Below are 21,298 nucleotides of genomic sequence, written 5' to 3'. Positions count from 1 at the left end.
CCCCGTGCCTCTGGGCTTTGACCAACGCATTTCTCTTTGCAGGAGAATGTCCCAGGCACCTGAGACCTCTGTGGCTCTGGGCAGAGGGACAGCTCAATTTAGGATTGCACCCCAAGGGATGGAGCGTGTGATGAAGACCATGGTGATGTGCAGGTCATGCAGGCCCACATCCCTCAGCCAGTACACCACGCTGGATTTGCCCCAATCCACGGGTCTTTCATGGGACAATCAGAGAATGAGCAAGGTAGAGAATGTCTGATCATGGACATCTGAGGCACGCCTCGTGTGATGTGGAAAGCCTCTCTAGCCCACAGGATGTTTTTGAAGCTGTAAAGCCCACCCAAGCTGTGGAGTATCCCATAGCCATCTCACATGCTGCTCCCTCCCTCCTCACCCACAACAGCCTCTCCTGGCCAGACTGGCCAGTAGCTCCTGGATGATGGGGCCAGGTTTCCTAAGGTCATCTGAGTTTGCCTGAAAAAGCCAAGTGATTTTTGCCCTTTGGTAAGGAGGGCTGGCTGCCAGCCAGGATCTATCTCCTAGAGGCCAAAGAGCTGGAGAGGTTGTACCTGGAGTCAAGTGTTTGTGCAAGCCTGAGTAGGAGGGATGGCCGTGGAACATCCCATAAGGAAGCATTAGGGATTTGAGTGAACAAAGCCAGCTGGAGCAGAGAGAGGAGAAGCAACATGGGAGAGCTTCGCATCCACTCCGTCCTGGTGACTGGGGCCAACCGGGGAATCGGCCTGGGGCTTGTCCGGCATTTTCTGGGGATGCCAAATCCACCCAAGTGGGTTTTTGCGGGTTGTCGGGACCCCAAGGGACAGCGAGCGCAGGTGAGGCTGGGCTGGGACGCAGTGGGTTGTGCTGGGGGACGGGAGCGCTCGGTGTCAGGGCAGCAGGTTGGAGCAGGGCGGGGGTTTGCAAAGGGCTCGAGCTGCAGCCGGACACCCGCGGCACAGGGCAGCCGGGCTGGGACGGCTGTGGGACCAGCCATGAGTGGGATGTGTGGAGGGGACAGTGGCACATGGTGTGTGCGGGAGGCACGGAGCCCCATCCATCGGGAGCGGGGCAGCCGGAGCAGGGTGCTGGGTGTGAGGTGGTGCAGGGACGGAGTCAGAGCAACACGAGCTTTGCCTGGGAAAGGCTGAGCTTCTGCGCAGCCCCTCCTGCCTCGCCATGCCCACATGGTCCCCTCTCTTGCAGGAGTTACAGAATTTGGCCTCCAAGCACCCCAACCTGGTCATCATCCTGCTCGGTAGGTGCCCCAAGGTGGGGTCCTTCTCCCTGCTTCCTCTGGCGAGTGACAATGTGGGATGGAGCCATGGTGACGCCAGGCACTGCCATCCCTCCTGCCCACCTCTAGTCATGAGGGCACATGTCTGGGGGGGAAAACAGGACCCCAAGACACTATGGGGATGCTGACCTGCCCTGTGTTGGCTCTGCAGAAGTCACTGACCCCGCCTGCATCAAGGCAGCTGCAGCCAGAGTTGGGGAGCACCTGGGGGGCTCCGGACTGAACCTCCTCATCAACAACGCTGGAATTATAAAGCTGAACTCACTTGATAACGAGACACTGGAGGACATGACCCAGGTTTACACCACCAACACGATTGGGCCCCTGCTGCTAGGCCAGGTGAGAGCCTCGCCTGATCTGGGCTGTTCCAGGGAGGCACGAAGGGCTGGTGTGACGGGGTCCTGGCTCCCCTCTGGTGCATAATTGTCTCTCAGAGAGTGAGAGCTGATGGAGCTTCAGGCTGAGCTCAGGGGCTGGAGCCTGGTGGGCTGGGTCATTGAGAAGAGGAGGGAGGATGGTTCAGTGCTGATGTCAATGTTGCCCGCTGGAAAGGAGTTGGTCTTCTCCCCTGTGCCATCTCTCTGCACGGCCCTATTTCCTCTCCTCTCCTCTCCCTGCCCTCTCCCTCTCCTTGCAGGCGTTCCTGCCCTTGCTGAAGAAGGCTGCTCAAGGGAGCCCAAGCTCAGCGTTGAGCTGCAGCAAGGCAGCCATCATCAACATGTCCAGCTCTGGGGGCTCCATTGAAGAAGTCTATTTATGGGATCAGCTACATGTTGTCTCATACCGCTGCAGCAAGGTATGTGCTGTGCTGAATATGGGTCCAACCTCCTCTTCTCAGCAAACCACTGCCCAAGCCCTCCAATGTCTTCTCCCTTGGTTCCTGCAACTCTCTGCACTGTGGCTGAGGTCCCATCAGTCACTGCATCCCTCTCATGGCACATTTTCATGCCTGGCCCCCAGTAGGGTCTGCACATGTCCCCCTGCAGCCACCCTTCCCCTCCCACCGCCGTCCCTGCCCTGTCTCCTCACAGGCTGCTCTGAACATGCTGACCAAGTGCCAGTCCCTGGGCTACCGGCAGCACGGCGTCCTCTGTGTTGCTCTCCACACTGGCTGGGTGCAAACTGACATGGGGGCCACTGCCGGAGACACGGTAGGAGTTTCCCCATGGCGGGTCCCTCAGAGCCCCTGTGCTGATTTTCCATGGGAGGGGAGGGAGCTGCTGCCCTGAGCCCTGACCATGACCTCCCTGCCTGCCCCATCCCTGCCTGGGCAGCTCCCCCTGCCCTGGCCCTGGGTGCCTGGTGCCCCCGTCCCCTCAGCTCCCTGCTTGGACCCTCTGCCCAGGGCTGGCAGCTTTCCCCTTGCCCTCGAGCGGCTCCTTGTCTCGGCTGCTCCAGGGCAGCCCTTAGCCAGGCCTTGGGCTCGAGCTGCCTCTCCCCCTCTGCCCCGCAGCCCCCTGTGACAGTGGATGCCAGCGTGGGAGGGATGCTGAAGGTGCTCTCCTCCCTCTCTGAGAAGGACACCGGCACCTTCCTGGACTGGGAAGGGAAGGTCGTGCCCTGGTGAGACGCCGGCCGAGCCCCCTGCCAGCGGGTCCTGTGCCGCTGCTCCCACCTGCCCCACGTCCTCAATAAACCCCTGCCCGAGAGCCACCGGCTCTGCTGCGCGCTGCCTGCTTGTGGGGGTGGCCCCTTCCCAGTGTCCCCACTCCCCATCCCAGGCTGTAGTGGAGCCTGCAGCCACCCACCCAACCCACGGCTGTCGCTGGGGTCCCCACAAGTGACAGCGTGCGGGTGCTGTGGCACCGTGACCGCCCTCTGGAGACGTGCCCTCCAGGAGGCACCAGAGCCGGGGCAGAGCCCCTCTCCTGGCACCAGAGATCTTCTGAAACCCCCCTGCCAAGGTTGTGCTCAGCCTGGGGTGCCCGAGGGGCTGGGGGTGGCAGGGACCAGCCGCCCTCTGCCCTCCGTTGGTGGAAGTCTGGTCGCAGGCAGGACAGACGGACACAGGGCACAGGGAGCGTGCGGCGGGCTCCGCCGGGAGGTTTGAGGCTGGGAGTGTGGAGACGGAGCAGAGAGGCATCAGCTCCCGGTGTTTACAGAGGCGGGGGGTACAGGGGCACTGCAGGGCCGTGCGTGGGGTGGGGAAGGGGGCAGAAGCTGCTTCCCATGGCCTTCCTCTCTCCCTGGCAGCCCGGGGCGGGCTGGGGGCGAGCAGGGTGACGACGCAGAGGGCCGAGCCGACGAGCGGGGGGAGACTGCGGCAGGGGCAAGAGGCGCCGTCCGTCTGTCCGTCACCAGGGCAGGCTGTTCCCTTCCCAGTCAAGGAAGGCTCCGGAGGTGTCCTGCGAGAGGCTGGCCAGCACAGCCAGGATGCCCCGCACGCTGCGCTCCACTGTCAGCGGCGCCTGCAGAGAAGGAGAAGGCGCAGCATCACTGCCGCGGGCTGCGACCCGCACGGAAAGCTGCCGGGCTTGGGCAGAGCAGAGGGTGCACAGCCTGGGGAGCAGCACCCCTGGTGCTCCTGCGGGTATTTTTTCCTTACTGCCACCCCCCTGCTCTCTGTGCTGGGTGGGGGGAACAGGGCTGGCAATCCCCCACGCTTGGCAGCTTGCTGCCTGCTCCCTGCCTGCTCCACCCCAGCAGATGGTCCTGGCAGCCCACAGCATCATACAGCATCCCCTGCCCCAAGTGCCCCTGCCCTCCCCGAGAGCTGGGGGTACAGCGGGGGTCCTGCTGACCCTCCCCTGCACAGCCCAGTACCTTCTGCGTTCCCATGTCTGTCTTCACCCAGCCAGGATGGATGGCCGTGCACAAGATCCCCTTGTCTTGGAGCTCCACAGCCATGCACCTCGTCACCATGTTCTGGGCAGCCTGGAAGAGGCACCGCCATGCCAGCACGACTCGGGGCACGGGTGGGCAGGAGGGGGGACATTTCCCAGCCAGAAAATGGCTGTGGAGGTGGGCAATGGGGCTTGGCCCTGGGCTAAAGCATCGGCACAAACCCACCTGAAAGGCTCAGTCCCGGGTGCTGCTGTCTCAGTGTCCGTGCTTCCGCTTGGGAGAGCCAGGCAGGGGGTGGGTGGCCTGGGGCAGGGGGTGCCCATGGGCTCCCCTCCTTGGGCACGGTGCACAGCAGAGCATCCCCAGCACCTCCCCTGGCACCTCACCTTGCTGGCACGGTACGGGTACATGGGGGCCTCCAGCACGCCGAGGCACAGCCCGATGGAGCCCAGTTTGGTGGAGACGTTGATGACCGCGGCCCTGCTGCAGCTCAGCCCCTCCTTCCCCGCATCCTTCGCTGCCTTCTCCAGGAGCGGCAGAAACTCCTGGCACAAAGACACCGAGGCTTTATCAATACATGACAAGCCCCGGGCTTGAGGGGCCCTGGAGGCCTCTGTCACGGACTGTGGACGAACGGCTGGACAGACACCCCCAGCAGAAGGGCAGGGGATGGGGAGGATGCCCCAAGGAGGGGCCAGGCTCCAGCCTTTCCCTGCCTCAGGGCAGGAGTGAGCCGGCACAGCCAGCGCGGGGTGGGCAGGAGCTCCAGCTGGGGAGGAGCGAAGCGTGGGAGATGCTGGGGCTGGGCTGCCTCCCTGCCCCTCTGGGTGGGCAGAGGACACCCATGGTCATGGCCTTGTTCCCATCAGTCTATCTTGATCGAGAGAGCGAGAGGCCACCCAGCTGAGGTGACACTGCATGTAGTGAATTCACAGGCGGCAGCGTGCCACGGGAATTGACACTTGTCGTGCTGATGAGGAGTTTAAGGTCTTGGCCCCTCAGATGAGACTACACAGCCTTCAGACACACCTGAGGCTGGGTAAGCTCACTCAAGCTTTTAGGCTAAACCCTAAACTTTTATCCTTCCCCAAACAAGCGTGAGAAAAGCCACAAATGTGAGGCACAATAACATGAGTTAATTTGCAAAGTGGGAAAGCAGAAAGTGGAGGTCCTGACATCCGCGATGGCCTCAGCATGTCAGGAGTGGTGCGGCAGTTGCTGAGCAGCAGGCCAGGGGATGGAGTGCATGACCAGCAGCGTGGTGATGGGCAGGTCATGAAGGTCCACATCCTTCCACCAGTACACCACGCTGGATTTGTGTCACTCCACAGGTCTTTCACGGGCCAATCAGTGAATGGGCACTGGCTTGGAAGAGGCAAGAGCAAGGCAGAGAATGTCTGGTCATGGACATCTGAGGCATGACGTGGTTCGGGGAACCCAGGGAAGAGGAATGAGATCAGCCTGTTTCCAGTGTTATGTGTGTATGATGTGGAAAGCCCATCTTGTGAAGCTGTGAAGCCCACCCAAGCTGTGGAGTATCCCATAGCCATCTCACATGCTGCTCCCTCCCTCCTCACCCACAACAGCCTCTCCTGGCCAGACTGGCCAGTAGCTCCTGGATGATGGGGCCAGGTTTCCTAAGGTCATCTGAGTTTGCCTGAAAAAGCCAAGGGATGTTTGCCCTTTGGTAAGGAGGGCTGGCTGCCAGCCAGGATCTATGTCCTAGAGGTCAAAGAGCTGGAGAGGTTGTACCTGGAGCCAAGTGTTTGTGCAAGCCTTGAGTGGGTGGGGTGGCCGTGGAACATGCTATGAGGAAGCATTAGGGATTTGAGTGAACAGAGCCAGCTGGAGCAGAGAGAGGAGAAGCAACATGGGAGAGCTTCGCATCCACTCCGTTCTGGTGACAGGGGCCAACTGGGGAATCGGCCTGGGGCTTGTCCGGCATTTCCTGGGGATGCCAAATCCACCCAAGTGGGTTTTTGCGGGTTGTCGGGACCCCAAGGGACAGCGAGCGCAGGTGAGGCTGGGCTGGGAGGCAGTGGGTTGTGCTGGGGAACGGGAGCATTCGGTGTCGGGCAGCAGGTTGGAGCAGGGCGGGGGTTTGCAAAGGGCTCGAGCTGCAGCCGGACACCCACGGCACAGGGCAGCCAGGCTGGGACGGCTGTGGGACCAATCATGCGTGGGATGTGCGGTGGTCACAGCGCTCCTCGGGGCCAGAAGTGGAAATTTGCTGCTTCCCATCTCCTCAGGGGCTTCAGGCATAGGGCTTGTACCTGCCCCGGCAAGACGGAGCATGAAGCAGTGACATGTGGTGTGTTTGTTGGGAGGCATCCCATGGGAGCGGGGCAGCCGGAGCAGGGTGCTGGGTGTGAGGCGGTGCAGGGACGGAGTCAGAGTAACATGAGCTTTGCCTGGGAAAGGCTGAGCTTCTGCGCAGCCCCTCCTGCCTCACCATGCCCACATGGTCCCCTCTCTTGCAGGAGTTACAGAATTTGGCCTCCAAGCACCCCAACCTGGTCATCATCCCACTCGGTAGGTGCCCCAAGGTGGGGGTCCCTCTCCCCGGCTCCTCTGGCGAGTGCCCAGGCGCTGCGCACACCCTGGGGATGGAGCCGTGGTGACGGGTGGGTGCCTGTTGGCACACCGGGCACTGCCATCCCTCCTGCCCACCTCTAGCCATGAGGGCACGTGTCTGGGGGGAAAAGGGGACCCCAAGACGCTATGGGGACACTAGCCTGCCCTGTGTTGGCTCTGCAGAAGTCACTGACCCCGCCTGCATCAAGGCAGCTGCAGCCAGAGTTGGGGAGCACCTGGGGGGCTCCGGACTGAACCTCCTCATCAACAACGCTGGAATTATAAAGCCGAACTCACTTGATAACGAGACACTGGAGGACATGACCCAGGTTTACACCACCAACACGATTGGGCCCCTGCTGCTAGGCCAGGTGAGAGTCTCGCCTGATCTGGGCTGTTCCAGGGAGGCACGAAGGGCTGGTGTGACGGGGTCCTGGCTCCCCTCTGGTGCATAATTGTCTCTCAGAGAGTGAGAGCTGATGGAGCTTCAGGCTGAGCTCAGGGGCTGGAGCCTGGTGGGCTGGGTCATTGGGAAGAGGAGGGAGGATGGTTCAGTGCTGATGCCAATGTTGCCCGCTGGAAAGGAGCTGGTCTTCTCCCCTGTGCCATCTCTCTGCACAGCCCTATTTCCTCTCCTCTCCTCTCCCTGCCCTCTCCCTCTCCTCGCAGGCGTTCCTGCCCTTGCTGAAGAAGGCTGCTCAAGGGAGCCCAAGCTCAGCGTTGAGCTGCAGCAAGGCAGCCATCATCAACATGTCCAGCTCTGGGGGCTCCATTGAGGATCCCTATTTATTGGATCAGGCACATGTTGTCTCATACCGCTGCAGCAAGGTATGTGCTGTGCTGAATATGGGTCCAACCTTCTCTTCTCAGCAAACAACTGCCCAAGCCCTCCAATATCTTCTCCCTTGGTTCCTGCAACTCTCTGCACTGTGGCTGAGGTCCCATCAGTCACTGCATCCCTCTCATGGCACATTTTCATGCCTGGCCCCCAGTAGGGTCTGCACATGTCCCCCTGCAGCCACCCTTCCCCTCCCACCGCCGTCCCTGCCCTGTCTCCTCACAGGCTGCTCTGAACATGCTGACCAAGTGCCAGTCCCTGGGCTACCGGCAGCACGGCGTCCTCTGTGTTGCTCTCCACCCTGGCTGGGTGCAAACTGACATGGGCAGCTCAGGCGGAGACACGGTAGGAGTTTCCCCATGGCGGGTCCCTCAGAGCCCCTGTGCTGATTTTCCATGGGAGGGGAGGGAGCTGCTGCCCTGAGCCCTGACCATGACCTCCCTGCCTGCCCCATCCCTGCCTGGGCAGCTCCCCCTGCCCTGGCCCTGGGTGCCTGGTGCCCCCGTCCCCTCAGCTCCCTGCTTGGACCCTCTGCCCAGGGCTGGCAGCTTTCCCCTTGCCCTCGAGCGGCTCCTTGTCTCGGCTGCTCCAGGGCAGCCCTTAGCCAGGCCTTGGGCTCGAGCTGCCTCTCCTCCTCTGCCCCGCAGCCCCCTGTGACGGTGGACGCCAGCGTGGGAGGGATGCTGAAGGTGCTCTCCTCCCTCTCCGAGAAGGACACCGGCACCTTCCTGGACTGGGAAGGGAAGGTCGTGCCCTGGTGAGACGCCGGCCGAGCCCCCTGCCAGTGGGTCCTGTGCCGCTGCTCCCACCTGCCCCACGTCCTCAATAAACCCCTGCCCGAGAGCCACCGGCTCTGCTGTGTGCTGCCTGCTTGTGGGGGTGGCCCCTTCCCAGTGTCCCCACTCCCCATCCCAGGCTGTAGTGGAGCCTGCAGCCACCCACCCAACCCACGGCTGTCGCTGGGGTCCCCACAAGTGACAGCGTGCGGGTGCTGTGGCACCGTGACCGCCCTCTGGAGACGTGCCCTCCAGGAGGCACCAGAGCCGGGGCAGAGCCCCTCTCCTGGCACCAGAGATCTTCTGAAACCCCCCTGCCAAGGTTGTGCTCAGCCTGGGGTGCCCGAGGGGCTGGGGGTGGCAGGGACCAGCCGCCCTCTGCCCTCCGTTGGTGGAAGTCTGGTCGCAGGCAGGACAGACGGACACAGGGCACAGGGAGCGTGCGGCGGGCTCCGCCGGGAGGTTTGAGGCTGGGAGTGTGGAGACGGAGCAGAGAGGCATCAGCTCCCGGTGTTTACAGAGGCGGGGGGTACGGGGGCACTGCAGGGCCGTGCGTGGGGTGGGGAAGGGGGCAGAAGCTGCTTCCCATGGCCTTCCTCTCTCCCTGGCAGCCCGGGGCGGGCTGGGGGCAAGCAGGGTGACCACGCAGAGGGCCGAGCCGACGAGCGGGGGGAGACTGCGGCAGGGGCAAGAGGCGCCGTCCGTCTGTCCGTCACCAGGGCAGGCTGTTCCCTTCCCAGTCAAGGAAGGCTCCGGAGGTGTCCTGCGAGAGGCTGGCCAGCACAGCCAGGATGCCCCGCACGCTGCGCTCCACTGTCAGCGGCGCCTGCAGAGAAGGAGAAGGCGCAGCATCACTGCCGCGGGCTGCGACCTGCATGGAAAGCTGCCGGGCTTGGGCAGAGCAGAGGGTGCACAGCCTGGGGAGCAGCACCCCTGGTGCTCCTGCGGGTATTTTTTCCTTACTGCCACCCCCCTGCTCTCTGTGCTGGGTGGGGGGAACAGGGCTGGCAATCCCCCACGCTTGGCAGCTTGCTGCCTGCTCCCTGCCTGCTCCACCCCAGCAGATGGTCCTGGCAGCCCACAGCATCATACAGCATCCCCTGCTGCAAGTGCCCCTGCCCTCCCCGAGAGCTGGGGGTACAGCGGGGGTCCTGCTGACCCTCCCCTGCACAGCCCAGTACCTTCTGCGTTCCCATGTCGGTCTTCACCCAGCCAGGATGGATGGCCGTGCACAAGATCCCCTTGTCTTGGAGCTCCGCAGCCATGCACCTCGTCACCATGTTCTGGGCAGCCTGGAAGAGGCACCGCCATGCCAGCACGACTCGGGGCATGGGTGGGCAGGAGGGGGGACATTTCCCAGCCAGAAAATGGCTGTGGAGGTGGGCAATGGGGCTTGGCCCTGGGCTAAAGCATCGGCACAACCCACCTGAAAGGCTCAGTCCCGGGTGCTGCTGTCTCAGTGTCCGTGCTTCCGCTTGGGAGAGCCAGGCAGGGGGTGGGTGGCCTGGGGCAGGGGGTGCCCATGGGCTCCCCTCCTTGGGCACGGTGCACAGCAGAGCATCCCCAGCACCTCCCCTGGCACCTCACCTTGCTGGCACGGTACGGGTACATGGGGGCCTCCAGCACGCCGAGGCACAGCCCGATGGAGCCCAGTTTGGTGGAGACGTTGATGACCGCGGCCCTGCTGCAGCTCAGCCCCTCCTTCCCCGCATCCTTCGCTGCCTTCTCCAGGAGCGGCAGAAACTCCTGGCACAAAGACACCAAGGCTTTGTCAATACATGACAAGCCCCGGGCTTGAGGGGCCCTCGAGGCCTCTGTCATGGACCGTGGACGAACGGCTGGACAGACACCCCCAGCAGAAGGGCAGGGGATGGGGAGGATGCCCCAAGGAGGGGCCAGGCTCCAGCCTTTCCCTGCCCCAGGGCAGGAGTGAGCCGGCACAGCCAGCGCGGGGTGGGCAGGAGCTCCAGCTGGGGAAGAGCGAAGCGTGGGAGATGCTGGGGCTGGGCTGCCTCCCTGCCCCTCTGGGTGGGCAGAGGACACCCATGGTCATGGCCTTGTTCCCATCAGTCTGTCTTGATCGAGAGAGCGAGAGGCCACCCAGCTGAGGTGACACTGCATGTAGTGAATTCACAGGCGGCAGCGTGCCACGGGAATTGACACTTGTCGTGCTGATGAGGAGTTTAAGGTCTTGGCCCCTCAGATGAGACTACACAGCCTTCAGACACACCTGAGGCTGGGTAAGCTCACTCAAGCTTTTAGGCTAAACCCTAAACTTTTATCCTTCCCCAAACAAGCGTGAGAAAAGCCACAAATGTGAGGCACAATAACATGAGTTAATTTGCAAAGTGGGAAAGCAGAAAGTGGAGGTCCTGACATCCGCGATGGCCTCAGCATGTCAGGAGTGGTGCGGCAGTTGCTGAGCAGCAGGCCAGGGGATGGAGTGCATGACCAGCAGCGTGGTGATGGGCAGGTCGTGAAGGTCCACATCCTTCCACCAGTACACCACGCTGGATTTGTGTCACTCCACAGGTCTTTCATGGGCACATTTCACCAGTGAATGGGCACTGGCTTGGAAGAGGCAAGAGCAAGGCAGAGAATGTCTGGTCATGGACATCTGAGGCATGACGTGGCTCGGGGAACCCAGGGAAGACGAATGAGATCAGCCTGTTTCCAGTGTTATGTGTGTATGATGTGGAAAGCCCATCTTGTGAAGCTGTGAAGCCCACCCAAGCTGTGGAGTATCCCATAGCCATCTCACATGCTGCTCCCTCCCTCCTCACCCACAACAGCCTCTCCTGGCCAGACGGGCCAGTAGCTCCTGGATGATGGGGCCAGGTTTCCTAAGGTCATCTGAGTTTGCCTGAAAAAGCCAAGGGATGTTTGCCCTTTGGTAAGGAGGGCTGGCTGCCAGCCAGGATCTATGTCCTAGAGGTCAAAGAGCTGGAGAGGTTGTACCTGGAGCCAAGTGTTTGTGCAAGCCTTGAGTGGGTGGGGTGGCCGTGGAACATGCTATGAGGAAGCATTAGGGATTTGAGTGAACAAAGCCAGCTGGAGCAGAGAGAGGAGAAGCAACATGGGAGAGCTTCGCATCCACTCCGTTCTGGTGACAGGGGCCAACCGGGGAATCGGCCTGGGGCTTGTCCGGCATTTCCTGGGGATGCCAAATCCACCCAAGTGGGTTTTTGCGGGTTGTCGGGACCCCAAGGGACAGCGAGCGCAGGTGAGGCTGGGCTGGGACGCAGTGGGTTGTGCTGGGGAACGGGAGCATTCGGTGTCAGGGCAGCAGGTTGGAGCAGGGCGGGGGTTTGCAAAGGGCTCGAGCTGCAGCCGGACACCCACGGCACAGGGCAGCCGGGCTGGGACGGCTGTGGGACCAGCCATGCATTGGATGTGTGGAGGGGACAGTAGCACATGGTGTGTGCGGGAGGCACGGAGCCCCATCCATCGGGAGCGGGGCAGCCGGGCAGGGTGCTGGGTGTGAGGTGGTGCAGGGACGGAGTCAGAGCAACACGAGCTTTGCCTGGGAAAGGCTGAGCTTCTGCGTAGCCCCTCCTGCCTCGCCATGCCCACATGGTCCCCTCTCTTGCAGGAGTTACAGAATTTGGCCTCCAAGCACCCCAACCTGGTCATCATCCTGCTCGGTAGGTGCCCTGAGGTGGGGGTCCCTCGCCCCGGTTCCTCTGGCGAGTGCCCAGGCGCTGCGCACACCCTGGGAATGGAGCCGTGGTGACGGACTGGGTGTCTGCAGGGACACCAGGCATTGCCATCCCTCCTGCCCACCTCTAGCCACGAGGGCACGTATGGGGAGGGAACGGGGGACCCCAATCCATCATGGGGATGCTGACCTACCCTGTGTTGGCTCTGCAGAAGTGTCCGACCCCGCCAGCATCAAGGCAGCTGCAGCCAGAGTTGGGGAGCACCTCGGGGGGTCAGGACTGAACCTCCTCATCAACAACGCTGGAATGGCAAAGCCAAAGTCACTTGATAACGAGACACTGGAGGACATGACCCAGGTTTACACCACCAACACGGTTGGGCCCCTGCTGCTAGGCCAGGTGAGACCCTCACCCCCAGCACTGCAGTGCAGCTCCAGGGAGCATCCCTTCCTGTGGCCCTGCCTCCCTGAGCTGGGCTGTCTCAGGGGGCACGAAGGGCCACTGGGAGAGGGTCCTGGCTCCGCTCCTGTGCTGTTGGACTCTCACTGAACAACGTCATGCAGGCATGGACTGGAGCTCAGGAGCTGGAGCCTGGTGGGCTGGGTCATTGGGAAGGGGATGGTGGATGGTTCAGTGCTGATGCCAACAATGAGCTGGTCCTCTCCCCTGTGCCATCTCTGTGCACGTCCCTGTGTCCTCTCTTCTCCTCGCAGGCGTTCCTGCCCTTGCTGAAGAAGGCTGCTCAGGGGAGCCCGAGCTCAGCGCTGAGCTGCAGCAAGGCAGCCATCATCAACATGTCCAGCTCTGGGGGCTCCATTGAGGAAGTCTATTTATGGAATTATGGACAAGCTGTCTCATACCGCTGCAGCAAGGTACTGCCACATTGCACTGAGCATGAGCACAGACATGTTCCTCTCCACATGATCTCAAATGCCTTCCAATCTCCCCTCAGTCCCTTCACCTCTCTGCACTGTGACTGAGCTCCTGTCAGTCACTGGGTCCCTCTCATGGCTCTTTCCCATGTCTGGCCCCGGGTCATACCTGAGAGGGAAATGCTGGGTCAGACCCTCGGCTGGGCTAGGCGTCCACATGAGGATAGTGCAGCAGCACCTTGTGCCTCAGGGAGCTGCCTCCACCTGCCCTGCTCTGCCCCAGCTGTGGGGTCTGCACATGTCCCCCTGCAGCCACCCTTCCCCTCCCACCGCCGTCCCTGCCCTGTCTCCTCACAGGCTGCTCTGAACATGCTGACCAAGTGCCAGTCCCTGGGCTACCGGCAGCACGGCGTCCTCTGTGTTGCTCTCCACCCTGGCTGGGTGCAAACTGACATGGGGGGCGCAGGATCACAAAAGGTAGGAGTTTCCCCATGGCGGGTCCCTCAGAACCCCTGTGCTGATTTTCCATGGGAGGGGAGGGAGCTGCTGCCTTGAGCCCTGACCACGACCTCCCTGCCTGCCCCATCCCTGCCTGGGCAGCTCCCCCTGCCCTGGCCCTGGGTGCCTGGTGCCCCCGTCCCCTTGGCTCCCTGCTCGGCCCCTCTGCCCAGGGCTGGCAGCTTTCCCCTTGCCCTCGAGCGGCTCCTTCCCCTGGTCCCGGCTGCTCCAGGGCAGCCCTTAGCCAGGCCTTGGGCTCGAGCTGCCTCTCCCCCTCTGCCCCGCAGCCCCCCTTGACGGTGGACGCCAGCGTGGGAGGGATGCTGAAGGTGCTCTCCTCCCTCTCTGAGAAGGACACCGGCACCTTCCTGGACTGGGAAGGGAAGGTTGTGCCCTGGTGAGACACCAGCCGGGTCTCCTGCCAGCGGGTTCTGTGCCGCTGCTCCCACCTGCCCCACGTCCTCAATAAACCCCTGCCTGAGAGCCACCGGCTCTGCTGTGTGCTGCCTGCTTGTGGGGGTGGCCCCTTCCCAGTGTCCCCACTCCCCATCCCGGGCCGCGGCAGAGCCTGCAGCTGCCTACGCAACCCACGGCTGTTGCTGGGGTCCCCACGAGTGACAGCGTGCGGGTGCTGTGGCACCGTGACCGCCCTCTGGAGACGTGCCCTCCAGGAGGCACTGGAGCCGGGGCAGAGCCCCTTTCCCTGGGTGGGCTGTTGCCACTGGGGGCTCGGGGTGGCGTGGCTGTGGGGCACCCCCGGGGCCATGCAGATGCTGGTCCATCCCAGGGAGGCTTGAAGGGTTGGGGGTGGCAGGGACCAGCTGCCTTCTCCCCTCAGCTGGGGGATGGTTGGTCGCAGGTGGGACAGACGGACACATAGCGTGCAGGCAGCACATGGGGAGTGGCTGTCAGGCTCGGCTGGACCCTGCCTATCATGTCAGGCTGTGCCATTCCCTCCTGCTCTCTCCTCAGCCCAGCTCACCCAGGACAGGTCTGACAGGGAGTGACTCTTGAGGCCTGGAGGAGCCCTGGCTTTGGGGGGTGGCCCAGGCAGGGTGGGAGGTTCAGGTGGGAAGGCAGCTGCCTCCTCCAGAGAGGGGCCAGGCACTGGACCAGCATGGCTGGCACTGCCAGGAAGGGCTCCTGACATGGCCCTGGGCTGAGGGGCCACCGGCCATTTTGGCTGTGGATGGGTGGGGATGTGACACTCATCTGGATGATCACACTCACCACCATGACAGCCTGGGGTGGAGGAGGCCTGGCACCACATGACAAATCCCCACGTTGCTGTGATGTTCTTCTCCATACCTTCATGGAATCCAATGTTGGCAGGGTTGCCATGGCTCATGGTCCCCCTCCCTGCCCCTGCCTGGCTCCAGCACCTGCACCCCTAAGTGCACAGACATGCACACTTCAGAGCTGATCTTGGGGCTCCAGGTTCAAGTGCCCCTGCCCTCCCCGAGAGCTGGGGGTACAGCGGGGATCCTGCTGACCCTCCCCTGCACAGCCCAGTACCTTCTGCGTTCCCATGTCGGTCTTCACCCAGCCAGGATGGATGGCCGTGCACAAGATCCCCTTGTCTTGGAGCTCCGCAGCCATGCACCTCGTCACCATGTTCTGGGCAGCAGGGAAGAGGCACCGCCATGCCAGCACGACTCAGGGCACGGGTGGGCGGGAGGGGGGACATTTCCCAGCCAGAAAATGGCTGTGGAGGTGGGCAATGGGGCTTGGCCCTGGGCTAAAACATTGGCACAACCCACCTGAAAGGCTCAGTCCCGGGTGCTGCTGTCTCAGTGTCCGTGCTTCCGCTTGGGAGAGCCAGGCAGGGGGTGGGTGGCCTGGGGTGGGGGGTGCCCCATGGGCTCCCCTCCTCGGGCACGGTGCACAGCAGAGCATCCCCAGCACCTCCCCTGGCACCTCACCTTGCTGGCACGGTACGGGTACATGGGGGCCTCCAGCACGCCGAGGCACAGCCCGATGGAGCCCAGTTTGGTGGAGACGTTGATGACCGCGGCCCTGCTGCAGCTCAGCCCCTCCTTCCCCGCATCCTTCGCTGCCTTCTCCAGGAGCGGCAGAAACTCCTGGCACAAAGACACCAAGGCTTTGTCAATACGTGACAAGCCCCGGGCTTGAGGGGCCCTCGAGGCCTCTGTCATGGGCCGTGGACGAGCGGCTGGACAGACACCCCCAGCAGAAGGGCAGGGGATGGGGAGGATGCCCCAAGGAGGGGCCAGGCTCCAGCCTTTCCCTGCCCCAGGGCAGGAGTGAGCCGGCACAGCCAGCGCGGGGTGGGCAGGAGCTCCAGCTGGGGAGGAGCGAAGCGTGGGAGATGCTGGGGCTGGGCTGCCTCCCTGCCCCTCTGGGTGGGCAGAGGACACCCATGGTCATGGCCTTGTTCCCATCAGTCTGTCTTGATCGAGAGAGCGAGAGGCCACCCAGCTGAGGTGACACTGCATGTAGTGAATTCACAGGTGGCAGCGTGCCACGGGAATTGACACTTGTCGTGCTGATGAGGAGTTTAAGGTCTTGGCCCCTCAGATGAGACTACACAGCCTTCAGACACACCTGAGGCTGGGTAAGCTCACTCAAGCTTTTGGGCTAAACCCTAAACTTTTATCCTTCCCCAAACAAGCGTGAGAAAAGCCACAAATGTGAGGCCCAATAACATGAGTTAATTTGCAAAGTGGGAAGGCAGAAAGTGGAGGTCCTGACATCCGCGATGGCCTCAGCACGTCAGAAGTGGTGCGGCAGTTGCTGAGCAGCAGGCCAGGGGATGGAGTGCATGACCAGCAGCGTGGTGATGGGCAGGTCGTGAAGGTCCACATCCTTCCACCAGTACACCACGCTGGATTTGTGTCACTCCACAGGTCTTTCACGGGCCAATCAGTGAATGGGCACTGGCTTGGAAGAGGCAAGAGCAAGGCAGAGAATGTCTGGTCATGGACATCTGAGGCATGACGTGGCTCGGGGAACCCAGGGAAGAGGAATGAGATCAGCCTGTTTCCAGTGTTATGTGTGTATGATGTGGAAAGCCCATCTTGTGAAGCTGTGAAGCCCACCCAAGCTGTGGAGTATCCCATAGCCATCTCACATGCTGCTCCCTCCCTCCTCACCCACAACAGCCTCTCCTGGCCAGACGGGCCAGTAGCTCCTGGATGATGGGGCCAGGTTTCCTAAGGTCATCTGAGTTTGCCTGAAAAAGCCAAGGGATGTTTGCCCTTTGGTCAGGAGGGCTGGCTGCCAGCCAGGATCTATGTCCTAGAGGTCAAAGAGCTGGAGAGGTTGTACCTGGAGCCAAGTGTTTGTGCAAGCCTTGAGTGGGTGGGGTGGCCGTGGAACATGCTATGAGGAAGCATTAGGGATTTGAGTGAACAAAGCCAGCTGGAGCAGAGAGAGGAGAAGCAACATGGGAGAGCTTCGCATCCACTCCGTTCTGGTGACAGGGGCCAACCGGGGAATCGGCCTGGGGCTTGTCCGGCATTTCCTGGGGATGCCAAATCCACCCAAGTGGGTTTTTGCGGGTTGTCGGGACCCCAAGGGACAGCGAGCGCAGGTGAGGCTGGGCTGGGACGCAGTGGGTTGTGCTGGGGAACGGGAGCATTCGGTGTCAGGGCAGCAGGTTGGAGCAGGGCGGGGGTTTGCAAAGGGCTCGAGCTGCAGCCGGACACCCACGGCACAGGGCAGCCGGGCTGGGACGGCTGTGGGACCAGCCATGCATTGGATGTGTGGAGGGGACAGTAGCACATGGTGTGTGCGGGAGGCACGGAGCCCCATCCATCGGGAGCGGGGCAGCCGGGCAGGGTGCTGGGTGTGAGGTGGTGCAGGGACGGAGTCAGAGCAACACGAGCTTTGCCTGGGAAAGGCTGAGCTTCTGCGTAGCCCCTCCTGCCTCGCCATGCCCACATGGTCCCCTCTCTTGCAGGAGTTACAGAATTTGGCCTCCAAGCACCCCAACCTGGTCATCATCCTGCTCGGTAGGTGCCCTGAGGTGGGGGTCCCTCGCCCCGGTTCCTCTGGCGAGTGCCCAGGCGCTGCGCACACCCTGGGAATGGAGCCGTGGTGACGGACTGGGTGTCTGCAGGGACACCAGGCATTGCCATCCCTCCTGCCCACCTCTAGCCACGAGGGCACGTATGGGGAGGGAACGGGGGACCCCAATCCATCATGGGGATGCTGACCTACCCTGTGTTGGCTCTGCAGAAGTGTCCGACCCCGCCAGCATCAAGGCAGCTGCAGCCAGAGTTGGGGAGCACCTCGGGGGGTCAGGACTGAACCTCCTCATCAACAACGCTGGAATGGCAAAGCCAAAGTCACTTGATAACGAGACACTGGAGGACATGACCCAGGTTTACACCACCAACACGGTTGGGCCCCTGCTGCTAGGCCAGGTGAGACCCTCACCCCCAGCACTGCAGTGCAGCTCCAGGGAGCATCCCTTCCTGTGGCCCTGCCTCCCTGAGCTGGGCTGTCTCAGGGGGCACGAAGGGCCACTGGGAGAGGGTCCTGGCTCCGCTCCTGTGCTGTTGGACTCTCACTGAACAACGTCATGCAGGCATGGACTGGAGCTCAGGAGCTGGAGCCTGGTGGGCTGGGTCATTGGGAAGGGGATGGTGGATGGTTCAGTGCTGATGCCAACAATGAGCTGGTCCTCTCCCCTGTGCCATCTCTGTGCACGTCCCTGTGTCCTCTCTTCTCCTCGCAGGCGTTCCTGCCCTTGCTGAAGAAGGCTGCTCAGGGGAGCCCGAGCTCAGCGCTGAGCTGCAGCAAGGCAGCCATCATCAACATGTCCAGCTCTGGGGGCTCCATTGAGGAAGTCTATTTATGGAATTATGGACAAGCTGTCTCATACCGCTGCAGCAAGGTACTGCCACATTGCACTGAGCATGAGCACAGACATGTTCCTCTCCACATGATCTCAAATGCCTTCCAATCTCCCCTCAGTCCCTTCACCTCTCTGCACTGTGACTGAGCTCCTGTCAGTCACTGGGTCCCTCTCATGGCTCTTTCCCATGTCTGGCCCCGGGTCATACCTGAGAGGGAAATGCTGGGTCAGACCCTCGGCTGGGCTAGGCGTCCACATGAGGATAGTGCAGCAGCACCTTGTGCCTCAGGGAGCTGCCTCCACCTGCCCTGCTCTGCCCCAGCTGTGGGGTCTGCACATGTCCCCCTGCAGCCACCCTTCCCCTCCCACCGCCGTCCCTGCCCTGTCTCCTCACAGGCTGCTCTGAACATGCTGACCAAGTGCCAGTCCCTGGGCTACCGGCAGCACGGCGTCCTCTGTGTTGCTCTCCACCCTGGCTGGGTGCAAACTGACATGGGGGGCGCAGGATCACAAAAGGTAGGAGTTTCCCCATGGCGGGTCCCTCAGAACCCCTGTGCTGATTTTCCATGGGAGGGGAGGGAGCTGCTGCCTTGAGCCCTGACCACGACCTCCCTGCCTGCCCCATCCCTGCCTGGGCAGCTCCCCCTGCCCTGGCCCTGGGTGCCTGGTGCCCCCATCCCCTTGGCTCCCTGCTCGGCCCCTCTGCCCAGGGCTGGCAGCTTTCCCCTTGCCCTCGAGCGGCTCCTTCCCCTGGTCCCGGCTGCTCCAGGGCAGCCCTTAGCCAGGCCTTGGGCTCGAGCTGCCTCTCCCCCTCTGCCCCGCAGCCCCCCTTGACGGTGGACGCCAGCGTGGGAGGGATGCTGAAGGTGCTCTCCTCCCTCTCTGAGAAGGACACCGGCACCTTCCTGGACTGGGAAGGGAAGGTTGTGCCCTGGTGAGACACCAGCCGGGTCTCCTGCCAGCGGGTTCTGTGCCGCTGCTCCCACCTGCCCCACGTCCTCAATAAACCCCTGCCTGAGAGCCACCGGCTCTGCTGTGTGCTGCCTGCTTGTGGGGGTGGCCCCTTCCCAGTGTCCCCACTCCCCATCCCGGGCCGCGGCAGAGCCTGCAGCTGCCTACGCAACCCACGGCTGTTGCTGGGGTCCCCACGAGTGACAGCGTGCGGGTGCTGTGGCACCGTGACCGCCCTCTGGAGACGTGCCCTCCAGGAGGCACTGGAGCCGGGGCAGAGCCCCTTTCCCTGGGTGGGCTGTTGCCACTGGGGGCTCGGGGTGGCGTGGCTGTGGGGCACCCCCGGGGCCATGCAGATGCTGGTCCATCCCAGGGAGGCTTGAAGGGTTGGGGGTGGCAGGGACCAGCTGCCTTCTCCCCTCAGCTGGGGGATGGTTGGTTGCAGGTGGGACAGACGGACACATAGCGTGCAGGCAGCACATGGGGAGTGGCTGTCAGGCTCGGCTGGACCCTGCCTATCATGTCAGGCTGTGCCATTCCCTCCTGCTCTCTCCTCAGCCCAGCTCACCCAGGACAGGTCTGACAGGGAGTGACTCTTGAGGCCTGGAGGAGCCCTGGCTTTGGGGGGTGGCCCAGGCAGGGTGGGAGGTTCAGGTGGGAAGGCAGCTGCCTCCTCCAGAGAGGGGCCAGGCACTGGACCAGCATGGCTGGCACTGCCAGGAAGGGCTCCTGACATGGCCCTGGGCTGAGGGGCCACCGGCCATTTTGGCTGTGGATGGGTGGGGATGTGACACTCATCTGGATGATCACACTCACCACCATGACAGCCTGGGGTGGAGGAGGCCTGGCACCACATGACAAATCCCCACGTTGCTGTGATGTTCTTCTCCATACCTTCATGGAATCCAATGTTGGCAGGGTTGCCATGGCTCATGGTCCCCCTCCCTGCCCCTGCCTGGCTCCAGCACCTGCACCCCTAAGTGCACAGACATGCACACTTCAGAGCTGATCTTGGGGCTCCAGGTTCAAGTGCCCCTGCCCTCCCCGAGAGCTGGGGGTACAGCGGGGATCCTGCTGACCCTCCCCTGCACAGCCCAGTACCTTCTGCGTTCCCATGTCGGTCTTCACCCAGCCAGGATGGATGGCCGTGCACAAGATCCCCTTGTCTTGGAGCTCCGCAGCCATGCACCTCGTCACCATGTTCTGGGCAGCCTGGAAGAGGCACCGCCATGCCAGCACGACTCAGGGCACGGGTGGGCGGGAGGGGGGACATTTCCCAGCCAGAAAATGGCTGTGGAGGTGGGCAATGGGGCTTGGCCCTGGGCTAAAACATTGGCACAACCCACCTGAACGGCTCAGTCCCGGGTGCTGCTGTCTCAGTGTCCGTGCTTACGCTTGGGAGAGTCAGGCAGGGGGTGGGTGGCCTGGGGTGGGGGGTGCCCCATGGGCTCCCCTCCTCGGGCACGGTGCACAGCAGAGCATCCCCAGCACCTCCCCTGGCACCTCACCTTGCTGGCACGGTACGGGTACATGGGGGCCTCCAGCACGCCGAGGCACAGCCCGATGGAGCCCAGTTTGGTGGAGACGTTGATGACCACGGCCCTGCTGCAGCTCAGCCCCTCCTTCCCCGCATCCTTCGCTGCCTTCTCCAGGAGCGGCAGAAACTCCTGGCACAAAGACACCAAGGCTTTGTCAATACGTGACAAGCCCCGGGCTTGAGGGGCCCTCGAGGCCTCTGTCATGGGCCGTGGACGAGCGGCTGGACAGACACCCCCAGCAGAAGGGCAGGGGATGGGGAGGATGCCCCAAGGAGGGGCCAGGCTCCAGCCTTTCCCTGCCCCAGGGCAGGAGTGAGCCGGCACAGCCAGCGCGGGGTGGGCAGGAGCTCCAGCTGGGAGAAGCGAAGCGTGGGAGATGCTGGGGCTGGGCTGCCTCCCTGCCCCTCTGGGTGGGCAGAGGACACCCATGGTCATGGCCTTGTTCCCATCAGTCTATCTTGATCGAGAGAGCGAGAGGCCACCCAGCTGAGGTGACACTGCATGTAGTGAATTCACAGGCGGCAGCGTGCCACGGGAATTGACACTTGTCGTGCTGATGAGGAGTTTAAGGTCTTGGCCCCTCAGATGAGACTACACAGCCTTCAGACACACCTGAGGCTGGGTAAGCTCACTCAAGCTTTTAGGCTAAACCCTAAACTTTTATCCTTCCCCAAACAAGCGTGAGAAAAGCC

General features: G+C 62.6%; 6 protein-coding genes across 7 annotated transcripts; 4 read left to right on the top strand and 2 right to left on the bottom strand.

Moving 5' to 3' along the window:
* The first annotated feature begins 580 nt into the window (after positions 1-580).
* LOC141948650 (C-signal-like) lies at positions 581-2,952 on the top strand. Its single transcript, XM_074881379.1, has 6 exons — positions 581-833; positions 1,204-1,255; positions 1,446-1,633; positions 1,932-2,090; positions 2,326-2,445; positions 2,748-2,952. The coding sequence occupies exons 1-6, from the start codon at positions 687-689 to the stop codon at positions 2,859-2,861; spliced, it is 780 nt and encodes a 259-aa protein (XP_074737480.1). The 5' UTR covers positions 581-686; the 3' UTR covers positions 2,862-2,952.
* A 636-nt stretch (positions 2,953-3,588) lies between these two features.
* On the bottom strand, positions 3,589-5,628 carry LOC141948986 (C-signal-like). Its single transcript, XM_074882104.1, has 4 exons — positions 5,602-5,628; positions 4,465-4,701; positions 4,058-4,168; positions 3,589-3,702 (listed from the first exon to the last, which is right to left on the bottom strand). The coding sequence occupies exons 1-4, from the start codon at positions 5,626-5,628 to the stop codon at positions 3,589-3,591; spliced, it is 489 nt and encodes a 162-aa protein (XP_074738205.1).
* A 269-nt stretch (positions 5,629-5,897) lies between these two features.
* On the top strand, positions 5,898-8,334 carry LOC141948649 (C-signal-like). 2 transcript variants are annotated; one of them, XM_074881377.1, is made up of 6 exons: positions 5,898-6,095; positions 6,559-6,610; positions 6,836-7,023; positions 7,322-7,480; positions 7,716-7,835; positions 8,138-8,334. In XM_074881377.1, exons 1-6 carry the CDS (start codon positions 5,949-5,951, stop codon positions 8,249-8,251), a joined length of 780 nt encoding a protein of 259 aa, XP_074737478.1. In that variant the 5' UTR covers positions 5,898-5,948; the 3' UTR covers positions 8,252-8,334. The 2 variants fall into 2 exon arrangements, with proteins under 2 accessions (XP_074737478.1, XP_074737479.1); XM_074881378.1 differs by lacking the exon at positions 7,716-7,835.
* Positions 8,335-8,978: 644 nt separating this feature from the next.
* Positions 8,979-10,087, bottom strand: LOC141948985 (C-signal-like). Its single transcript, XM_074882103.1, has 3 exons — positions 9,854-10,087; positions 9,448-9,558; positions 8,979-9,092 (listed from the first exon to the last, which is right to left on the bottom strand). The coding sequence occupies exons 1-3, from the start codon at positions 10,085-10,087 to the stop codon at positions 8,979-8,981; spliced, it is 459 nt and encodes a 152-aa protein (XP_074738204.1).
* A 1,204-nt stretch (positions 10,088-11,291) lies between these two features.
* LOC141948648 (C-signal-like) lies at positions 11,292-13,778 on the top strand. The gene is made up of 6 exons (XM_074881376.1): positions 11,292-11,489; positions 11,859-11,910; positions 12,137-12,324; positions 12,639-12,797; positions 13,155-13,274; positions 13,583-13,778. Exons 1-6 carry the CDS (start codon positions 11,343-11,345, stop codon positions 13,694-13,696), a joined length of 780 nt encoding a protein of 259 aa, XP_074737477.1. The 5' UTR covers positions 11,292-11,342; the 3' UTR covers positions 13,697-13,778.
* A 2,872-nt stretch (positions 13,779-16,650) lies between these two features.
* On the top strand, positions 16,651-19,137 carry LOC141948714 (C-signal-like). The gene is made up of 6 exons (XM_074881509.1): positions 16,651-16,848; positions 17,218-17,269; positions 17,496-17,683; positions 17,998-18,156; positions 18,514-18,633; positions 18,942-19,137. The coding sequence occupies exons 1-6, from the start codon at positions 16,702-16,704 to the stop codon at positions 19,053-19,055; spliced, it is 780 nt and encodes a 259-aa protein (XP_074737610.1). The 5' UTR covers positions 16,651-16,701; the 3' UTR covers positions 19,056-19,137.
* Positions 19,138-21,298: the final 2,161 nt, after the last annotated feature.

This window comes from Strix uralensis, chromosome 12 (genome assembly GCF_047716275.1).
Source record: "Strix uralensis isolate ZFMK-TIS-50842 chromosome 12, bStrUra1, whole genome shotgun sequence".
Taxonomy (NCBI): domain Eukaryota; kingdom Metazoa; phylum Chordata; class Aves; order Strigiformes; family Strigidae; genus Strix; species Strix uralensis.
The sequence above is the reverse complement of the archived record's forward strand: the minus strand, read 5'-3'. Positions and strand labels throughout refer to the sequence as shown.